At 44.0% G+C, this 10276-nt stretch overlaps 1 protein-coding gene across 1 annotated transcript; it reads left to right on the forward strand.

The window, feature by feature from the left end:
• The first annotated feature begins 51 nt into the window (after positions 1-51).
• stap2a (signal transducing adaptor family member 2a) lies at positions 52-8520 on the forward strand. The gene is made up of 11 exons (XM_012874630.3): positions 52-327; positions 1939-2010; positions 2140-2259; positions 2351-2407; positions 2495-2646; positions 2732-2863; positions 2964-3033; positions 6808-6910; positions 6998-7093; positions 7170-7298; positions 7382-8520. Exons 1-11 carry the CDS (start codon positions 67-69, stop codon positions 7435-7437), a joined length of 1248 nt encoding a protein of 415 aa, XP_012730084.2. The 5' UTR covers positions 52-66; the 3' UTR covers positions 7438-8520.
• Positions 8521-10276: the final 1756 nt, after the last annotated feature.

The raw sequence follows: 10276 nt of genomic DNA on the forward strand, positions 1-10276 counted from the left end.
AGTGGATATCATCCCACCATCAGATTTTTTTTTTTTTTTTTTTATGTGATCAACCCTCTGTCCGCGATGCACGACCCCCCTCCCTCCCCGGAGACAGCAGCCCGCAGCAGCCAGCTGTTGGGGTTGGATCCGCACCGCTATCTCACTGGCGAAGGCGTGTCAGTCCCCGAATTACTCAGAGCCCCTTTGTCCTCAGTCGGTGCCCAGCCTGCGACACTCATGGCGGCTGCACCCGTCAGGCAGCGCTGCGGCTCGGGGAGCGCCCGCTCGCAGCTCCCGCCCTGCTACTTCGAGGGCTACCTGGAGAAGCGAGGACCGAAGGAAAAGGTAGGTCCAGTCTCCCCATCCATCCATCCAGCACCCACCAACCAACACCCCACGGCGTGGGGCGGGCGTGCCGAGGGTTGTCAGGGATCGGCTGCGGCGCTGGTGCGGCTCCTGCGTGGGATGTGCGCCGCCCGCCGCGCTGGCTGATCACCCACCATTCCCTGGAAGCTGTCAACTTCCTCGTCGCGCTGGAATGGGCGCGGCGATCCGTGCGCTGCCGGCGTGGGGAGTCACACGGACCGCCGCGGGAACGCGAGCTGCTCTACCTGGGGAGCCGTGCGTGGGCTGGGCTGCCACCCGCAGCACACCGTGTGCTCTGGATGTCGCAAACATTCCCATTCTTAACCCCACTCACGCGGAACGCGATGCAAACAGATGTTGGAGAGATTTCGGGGAAACGCGTAATCCTAAGAGTGCTGCCTGCCTCTTGTTTTTACGGCTGTGCGAGGCGACAAAGACACCCCGTCTCCTTCGTGTCCACCCTTTGCTGATTAGTGTCATCTTGATGCAATACAGACGTGTAACGTGAGACCGGCTCAGGCGCAGGATGTTGAATGGATCCACGGTCCCAGATGGGCAGCAGCTGAGACTTCACTTTTACTATCTGTCCCTTGGGACAGGAAATGGGAGTGACATAGTAGGAAGCATCCATTACACAGCTGGCCACGTTTATTGACATCCTGGGGTAAAGGCGTCTTGAAAAGCTTTCAGTTTTAAATGGTGGCTATTCCTGTAGATGCAGGTACCTTCAGTGAGGTAGAGCCAAATGTCCCCAACAGGACAACCTTTAAACATTATTTCTGTACATTGACCTGAGTCCTCCTTTAAGCGCTTTTCTCTTCATTTCAACACACAGGTTCTCAATAGCATTTATATAGAAGCTGAGATGGCCATGCTTGAAGGTTTTTTTTTTTTGTTTGTGTGGTGACTTGCCCATATAGTGTTTTCTGCATGGCCTTTATTTAAAATCTCTTGGTATTTCCAAAATGGCGTAACAGCCTCGGCTCTAACGATGCTTCCCCAGGGCTTTCATTAGAGAAACAGGCCCGCAGCATCACAGGTCCTCTACCGCACTCAACAGCTTGAAATAGATGCTTCCCTGCATGCGGATTGTTGACGCAGCTCATTGTTCCATTTGAAGTCCTTGCAGCATGTAGCAACATGAAAAGCTTTATTTGTGATGGTAGGATAAAAATACTTTTTTTCTGGAGATGACATACATTCATTACGGTTACTTGATGAGTGACAAAGCGAGGCCACTCCTTGTGGTTATCAAAAGTTAGCAGTGGAGGTTTTCTTTTTATTCCTCCCTTATAAGTCCCACTATGTGTGGTTTCCAGATAAATATGGGTCCTGATCCCTCCTACAGTAGCTAGTGACTAAAAGAAGTTAACCTAATCAGTTTAAAAAAAATTAAAGGATTTTTTCCTTTCTTCTTTTTCTATGAGATTATATTACTGATCTAAAACGCGCATCTTTACCAGAGGTGTGAATAAATGTAGTCTGCACCGCCTTGTGTGGGGGGAAAAAACATCTTTTGTATTGCAACAACGGCTCATCTATGTTTTGTTTTTTTTTCCCAATGTTTGCTTGTTGATGTGTATATGACAGGGTTCCAGAAGGCTTTGGACCTGCCTTTGTGGGAATTCTTTGTATTTCTTCAATAATGCTAAGGACGCTCATGTAAGTTTCACTCTGTGCAACCTTCTTCCAGATGTCTTGTCCATTGCAGCGTGCTGACACTAAAACCTCTTTGTGTGTGTGTGTGTGTGTGTGTGTGTGTGTGTGTGTGTGTGTGTGTGTGTGGACCAGTATGTGGAGAAGCTGGACCTCAGCGGGTTTGTGTCCCTCAAAGATGACAGCAGCCGTGACAGGAACCTGGAGGCAGCGAGACTCATCCTCCGCATGAAGGATGGGGAGACAAAATTTACAGTAAGCCTTTCAACTCTCACACAATTAGTTGCACTTCTATTTTTTTTAATGAAACACATTTAGAAGAGTTACGTGTGGTTCTCTCCTCAAGGCGCCAAACTTAGAGGCCCGGGAGCTGTGGAAAGGCTTCCTCTACTCCGTCGTAGATGTGAATATCAGCCTCCTGCACATCTTTACCGGAATCCTTTTAGCTGGTGCCGTAATTTAAACGTTCTCTGTTGTTTTTGGGATGCAGCTGAACGTGCCGTCCAGCCTCACGTTGCTGCCCGGGCAGATCCAAATGCTAAAGGAGGTGGTGGAAAAAGAACGGACCAGACGGAGGACTCGCAATCCTGGACGAGCTCCTCCTTCGCCCCTCTCTGTCCCTTTAGTGGGCGAGATCCCCGCGTGAGCTCTCCTTCTCTTTGCAGTACCACATATGTTAATTATTTTTTCTAAACGCTAAGATACAATGTTTTTTTTTTATCCGCAGGTGCTTTCGTCCAGTGTCGCGCACAGAAGCTGAAGTCCTTTTGGAGAGACACCCGGACTGTGGCAACATGCTCCTCCGTCCAGGCCGGGATGGATGCTCGCTGGCTGTCACCACCCGACAGGACCTCAATGGGTAAACTAAGAGCAAACCGATTGGAGATCTGTGGCAAAAATGAATACAGATTCATATTCTAGCTAAAAGGCTGCTTATTGTTGTCTTATTTTTCATCCAGGTCAGTGTTCAGACATTACAGAGTCACCCAGAGAGACCAAGGTGGCTATGTTATTGATGTGGAAAATCCAGTAAGTGGGATTCGCTTTTCTCAGCATGGGATCCTAAAATGTGGTGAAAATCTGACTGGTATAAATGGCAAGCTTTTTACTAGAAGAAGAGTTAAAATATGACTGAATACCAGCAGAACATCCATTTACCTAACCTGCTTCAGCTGCCTTGCTTCTGGTTATGGACTGCTGTGAGACTCTTGTGTTGTGTTAGTCCTCAGGAAAAAGGCCACAGTTTCACAGTATGGATGCAAAAACTTACCAGGATCAGAACCAGAGTGTCTGGTTCTGATCCTGGTAAGTTTTCCATCAGATCAAAGGCCTAAACCTATCTCAGAACAGGTCCAGTTCACTGATTCTGTCCAGATTTTTCTCTATGGGATCCCCCTCTGTTTAAAGCCAGGGATCTTTTCCATTCCTGATAAAGTAGATGAACTGAGCAGAGACTTTGTGGGCAAATTCAGGTTTTTCTTTAGATTTTTTATTTTATCAGAAACATTTGTTTTCCTTTATATGTTCATATTACACTTATTGTACTGTCTCAGACTCCTCACGTATACTGAAAAGAGCTGTGTTCATCTTCCACACCAAAGAGCTCAACACTGCAAAAACGTGACAAAAAATAAGTAAAGTTTTCTTAAAATGAGCTGCAACTTTAAATGATCTGCCAGTGAAATAAGATTTTTGCACTTAAAATAGGAACAACTCATCTCCATCAACTTATTTCAAGTGCAGTATATCTAATTATCCTATTTTAGGGGTCAAAATACTCCTTCCATTGGCAGAAAATCTTATTTACTTGCTCAAATCAAGGACAAATACACTCATTTAAAAAAACTTGTACTTTTAATTCTGTTTTTGCAGTGAACCTTTTGGCCAGTGTGTTCACTGATTGCATTAAGGATTGAAGTTTTAGTCTCCAAACAGCAGACCATCTATCAGGGTCAATCAAGTGTAAATCGTCTGATTTTGGGTGACTGGCTGTTCTCACGGTGCGTCACTAAACACAAGTACAGCAAACTGATGTTAGCTGGTTGTTTAGCTAGGCTATCTGCTCTAGTTGAGCCTGCAGTCAGCTGCTTGACAGACCTACCTGTTGCTTACTTATTGCGTTTTTTTTAACAGCGTTGTCTCATTAGTAGTAATGAGCAGTGCTCCTTTAGTTTCCACACCATGGCTGTCCGTGCTTTTTGCGACAGTAGAAAATATTCTGAAACAGCCAAAGTTGTTTCCCTTGTATTTGAGGGCAAAGGGTATGGCCTCCTTTCAGCCAGCTCACCAGCAGTGCTGAGTAACATGAGGATGGAGACGCAACCGCCCCGTGCCTTTTTTCAGCCCCGTGCCTTTTTCCAACCAGTTCATCAAACCAAATGAACATGAAGCTTTTTTAAGCCTTTAGAAGGAGAATACATGAAAATCTGGGCATTGTTTCTCTTTATATTTTGATGTCAAGTCTGATTAGGAGTTTATGCATTTATAGCCGACGTGCTCAAATGACTCAAACATCATGAAGAAATCTCCCCAATGATGTCACACGAGGCAAAATCTCACCACGAAGTCTCCCACTGGAGATGTGAAGTTTCATAAGAAGGAAAATCAATTCTGGGGGAAACAGTAACGTCACACTGCTGCCGTACAAGAGGGATTTATGTCCATACTGTGGTTCATTTGAAGCAGCGAAACGTCAAACCTGACCGTATAACACTTTTACCGGCTGACTTTGGAGAAGTGAAAGATTGTTTTACAAACTGTTTTAGACATTACTGACAGCGAAGTGCACCTTGTCGTGTTTGCAGGAACATGTTCTCATTGTTTTCACTTCCAACACGATGGAATATAGAGGTTTTACTAGCTACTGATATAATTTTCTCCTAAACGCAAGTCTTTGTAGGCTATTAAATCTAAATTAGAAACTTGTTACTAACCGTCCCTTGTAATATTCCTTTTGTCCCCTTTTTTTGCATTTTGTCACACTGGCAAACAGGCTTAAACCGGAGGCAACAGGACTTTTGCTCAGTTCTTCTGAAAACGTTTCAACAGCTATCCAGGAGTCTTGGTCAACTCTGCTGGCTCTCACTTAAGCAACCTGTAGTTGGAGCGCTGCTGTTTTTAAGCACATGGAGGCCCATCCTCCTAGGCGCTTTCCAAGTCAACGACCCACCTGTCCTTGGTCATTAGAGGCTATTGCTTAGTGTGAGTGAAGTACTTGGTCACCCGAATCCTGATGAGACTGCTGATGTAATCTCTTTGGAATGAGTTTTAACACCGAGCTGTACACACTGGGGGGTTGGAAGCGTGAACCCCTTCTTCTCTGTTCAGCATTGGCGTTTCTCCTTTGACCAAGATGGCTTCTTTCACTTGAGGTGCAAGTGGACTGCTGAATCGTGTCCCGAGCTGCTGGCCCTCCTGTACAGTGCCATGTGTTTACGTAGTTGTGTTTTTTTGTTTCTCCGACGTAGAAGTCTGAGCAATCCTCGCCGCATTGCTTTTTGAGAAAATTCTCCTGAGCTTCTCAGAAACTCCTGACGCGTATGGGACAAGAGCATTGTTGCGTCTCTTTTTTTCTCCTCTGTGTTCGACAGTGTTATTGTTCTTTCTGCCAGTTTTGTTGCTGGCTTGGCAAACGTCCAGTTAGGGTAACCACATGCTTGAAGGGATTTCCTGATGTATATTTGTTTCTCCTCTGTGGCGGAGGGAATGGTGTCCGCCGGATAGCTCAGAGATCTGATAATGGAGAGTTTGTGTTCCAGTGGGTGATGTGAATCAGAATGCAGATATTGGTCTATGTGTGGGGGCTTCCGGTAGGCAACGTGTTGTTCCTGGCATCCTCCCTGGTAAATTTGATGTTGCTGTCCACTAAGTTGATGTGATTGGTGACACGTGTCATCCACATATCTAAACTAGAGAGTTTATGCTGTTCCCTTGTAAGCACTGAGTGCCCTGCTCTCCACCTCCTCTATGAACATATTGGCTACAATGGGTGAGACTGGGGAGCCCATGGTACACCCGTGTTTCTGTCTGTAGAAATTGTCTCTGTACTTGATATATGTGGTTGAGAGACTTTGGCCCAACAGGTCATAAATCTGGTTTGGTGTTAAATTGGTTCTAGCTTTTAGGGATTCATCGTGTTCCAGCTGAGACCCAGCTAGAACATGATGTATGAATGAATTATTTCTGGTCTCATCCGATAAGATCACCTTCCTCTATATTTTTATGGAGAATTTGTTTAAAGGTATTTGAAAAATGTATCTGTTTTCCTGCTGCTTCACAGTTAAGCCGTACTTTAAATTGGTTTATCACATAAGGTTTGTGTTTATAATGTAAAAAAGAAAGTTCCAGGTATGTGAATATCTTTCAAGGCAGTGTAGGACGACAGTGTCTAGGGATTGTGGTGTAGCTCAATACGTCTGTGCAAACCAACATTTTGCATTAAAAATTAAAAGAAAGCTGTTTGCTCCACTTGTAAAAGCAAAATCTGTCGAGCTCTATCTGGCATTGAGACATCAATTCCTATTGCCACATTGCTAGACAGGACACTGGGAGAAGAAAAGGGAAAAGAAGGAAGAAAAAAAAGGGAAAGGAGGAGAAAAAAAATTAAAAGAAAGTATATCACTGTTAATGACTTATAAACATCTTCTTGCCTGAAGTCTAAAATGTAACAATTAAAATTTTAAAGACTCTGACTTGGTCCTCAGATGTTTTTTATCAGTTGATATATCCTAGATTCATACATTTTGTCCTAATTCCTTTTGAAAAAGACCTGTGAAAAATGAGAAAGATTATGTCCTGTTTCAGATTCCCTGTGCAACACTGCATGATGTCATTGACGCCTTGGTAGAGAAAACAGCAGGCACTCTGCAACCATTCCTCCTGGAGGAGCCGTACGAAGAGAATATCAGTGAGTAAAAATCTGTCTTATGCCTTTTATGCAAGTTTCCCAAGTAATCTAGGAGGTTAAACAGGTTAAATTTGTTCATATCTTTAGCATATGTTTCTGCAAATGACGAAAATGGAGAAAAAATCTTGCATACCGCCCCCTCGAGCCCCCTGCCCAGGGTCCCCGCTCTGCCTCCAAAACAAGGTTTGTCTCGGCCACTTGAGTCACCGTGCAAACAGAGATGGACTATGGAGTTATATTTCCCCTTTTCTTTGCCCAGATCGTTGGAGCACTAGCCCTCTGTCCCGGTCCCCGGCCACAGACCGCCGTGTCCTGACCTCTCCGGTGCCGGCCTCGCCCACCAACCCAATGAGGCGACTCATCCTGTCCCCTTCGCCTCTCACGCAGAGTGAGTACGACTGTATGTCAGCTCTACCGGCAGCATTCGCTCAGACGTTCTTTGCCCTCACTGTGTTTTTTATCTGTTTCCAGCACTGAACGAGGAGCTCAAAATGACACTGGAGAAGAGGAGAACCAGTCAGGACTGACACGAGGAAGACCTTCCAGTCTCTTCACACAGCAGCTTCAGCACATTCTCATCCGGTGCCTTTGTGGTGGAAGATGAGTCGCTACAAAGCCTCCACTTTCTCTTAGGACTTAGGGGGATAAGACGACTTCGTCTCGTAAAATGGTGCTAGCCTTTTGCTTTAGCCGCATCCATCCAGCTGTTACCGACTGCCTCCAAGACCAATCGAAGTGCCACAACAACTCTGAGCCTGCTGGCACTAACTGAGCCCACTGTTTCCCTGTCTGAGCCTTTCTCTGGCTGGCCAGCTGCTAAACTTTCTGCTACTGAACGGCCAAACAGACTGCGGACTGCAGAGATCTGCACCATTGCAGCTAAAAGCCTCCTCTCACATCCTTTATCTGCAACGGAGGGCAATAAAGATACAGGCAAGTTCTGTTTTCAGCCCAGAATCTTTCCTCTTCCTGCCACTTTATAGGGAGACTAAGGAAAATAATTCCTCTCGAACTGAACATAACAAAAACTGAACCCTGCACAAGGTCTGGCTTTTGCTCTGAGATCTCCTTAAAGATTTATGAAGGACTTTCATTGTGTTGCTGATTGTTGACAGCGGTTGTTTTTTATTCTCCACTCGACTGTAAGTGTGCCACTGATCGTGTCCGACCTGCTTGACTTGTCTGCTGTTGTCTCTGTTCTGCTGTGTGACGCCGGTAAAAGTCGAGCTGATTTCTCTTCCTCCGCCAGAAAAGTCGCTGTCTGCTCTCGGGTGGATTGGCTGTGAATCAAAAGCGACAGAAACGTCATCAGCACGCCGTCTCTGCAGAAGCACAAGTGCCTGATGAGTCTGTTTGACAGTATAATGTTACCCTCTATGTCTTTAACTTATTACTTCTGATGGTGCTTAAATGTAAAGTGTTTTATCCTCATGTTTGACATTTCTGCCTCTTCCCCCATCCCTACAGATTGGTATCAAACTGTGAACAACCGACTCATAAGTGTCTTCATACGATGATCAATTTATTGAATGTTTGTACATAGGTTGTCGTGCCTACTCGGTTATTATTAAAGAAGTGTGTTTGATAAAAATGGAGAGCATTAAAATTGTTTTGCATGAACACCTCAATCTTAAATGCCGCTCAGACTTGTCTCAGTCTTATCCAGATGCAGCTAAATAAAATTACAATATAGTTGAAGTTGAAAAGTTAATTTTGATTCTTAAATTCAAATAGTGAATCTCATGTAATTGATTAAACAAATTATGTATTTCAAATGCATATTTCTCTTAATTTGGTTGATTATGACTCACAACTACAGAAAATGCAAATATTAGTTTTCTCCAAAAAATGTGATTATTACATAACTCCAAAAAGAAAAGGATTGCTGACTTTGGACAGAAGCAGGTTGTTCAGAGTATTGTATCTAAGCATTTGAATAGAGGGTTGAATGGAAGGAAACATATTTTTTTTTTCGTCAAAAGATATTCTTATTGGGTTTTCAACATTAAACATTCAGACGCACTCAGGGTTATAAAGAGCATCAACAGCCCCCTCCAAATCAACTGTATTTTTAGAAAGATTAGATCCACCAGCACAGGTGGCTGATGCAGATGGAACATTTTAGTTTAGGGCAAAATTATTACAGAAAAGTTTAAATCTTACAAATGAAATGTTACATACAACACAAAGTATCCATCTTTTAATAAACACACTTTTGACAATTTCTTTAATTTCATACTAACATATATCCAATAACATTTAATCACTCAAAAACAGACTTTGGTGCTTTAAAATCAGCTTTAAATTCAGTTATTAAAATTGGCTAATTGCAGCAAGTGTTTTGAAAGAACAGCTGACCCAAATAGTGTTCTTATATTGCTATACCAAAAAGAGTTCAGTTTATTATTGTTAAAGAGTCCCATTAAATTATTCAAAACAATTTGCAAACTGGATGACCATCTTTTAATACGACAGATGAGTAAAGGAAAACTATTAAAACACGTAATGTTTCAATGTGCGGGGGGGGAAAATCATGCCGGATATTCATACTGATGTGGAATCAGTAGTGCAATAGAAACAAACGGATGCCACATCATTTGATGAAAATGATCAACCAACAGAGGACTTAACCCAAAGACCCAGAGAAAGTGAAACTAAAAAATGGATGCAACAGGCTGGTCCAATTTGCTGAAATGTCATTGCAGCAACTCAGTGTGGTACTGGCAACATTGTGGCCTGCGCCTATAAGATGACGGATGGTGTCCTGGTGTATCTCCTCCCAGATCCTGACCAGAGCATCACTGACCTCCTGCAACCTGGTGGTGCAGGATGGACCTCAACATGATGTCCCAGAGAAAATCTGGAGGCCAGTCAGCTGTATTAATTCCTTTATCCTCCAGGAACTGCTTGTGTACTCTTGCAACATGAGGCCGGGCATATTCACGAACCAGGAGCACCCACTGCACCAGCGAAGGGTCTAACGATGGGTCCAAGGATTTCATCCCATGCTTAAAGACAGTCAGGGTACCATCGTTTCTCCTGTACAGGGCTGTGCGCCCCTCCATGGATATGGCAGAGACCTTCACTGCAGTGGCCTGCTGGAGGTCTCTTTGTAGGGCTGTGGCAGTACTCATTATGTTCCTCCTTACACAAATGAGGAGGTGGTGTTCTCATTGTTGCTGCTGTTCTGCACCTGTTTTCTTTAGCAGCGTACTTGTAGAATGAATCTGCTGTATATGAGTTTAACTTATTTAATTGAATTAATGAAATAAATGTAATTTTTCTTAATATTTGTAGGATTTCTATTATGGGTTCAAGTGAGTCCATAAAAAGCCTAGACCAGCAGTCTGGAAAAGAGTCCTTTTC

Source organism: Fundulus heteroclitus, chromosome 6 (genome assembly GCF_011125445.2).
Source record: "Fundulus heteroclitus isolate FHET01 chromosome 6, MU-UCD_Fhet_4.1, whole genome shotgun sequence".
NCBI classification, from domain to species: domain Eukaryota; kingdom Metazoa; phylum Chordata; class Actinopteri; order Cyprinodontiformes; family Fundulidae; genus Fundulus; species Fundulus heteroclitus.

Coding starts and splice junctions, on each gene's coding strand:
- stap2a (XM_012874630.3), top strand. CDS start 67: ATGCACGACCCCCCTCCCTCCCCGGAGACAGCAGCCCGCAGCAGCCAG. Junction 2,864..2,963: donor ACCCGACAGGACCTCAATGG/GTAAACTAAGAG, acceptor TTTTTCATCCAG/GTCAGTGTTCAGACATTACA. Junction 7,094..7,169: donor CGCTCTGCCTCCAAAACAAG/GTTTGTCTCGGC, acceptor TTCTTTGCCCAG/ATCGTTGGAGCACTAGCCCT.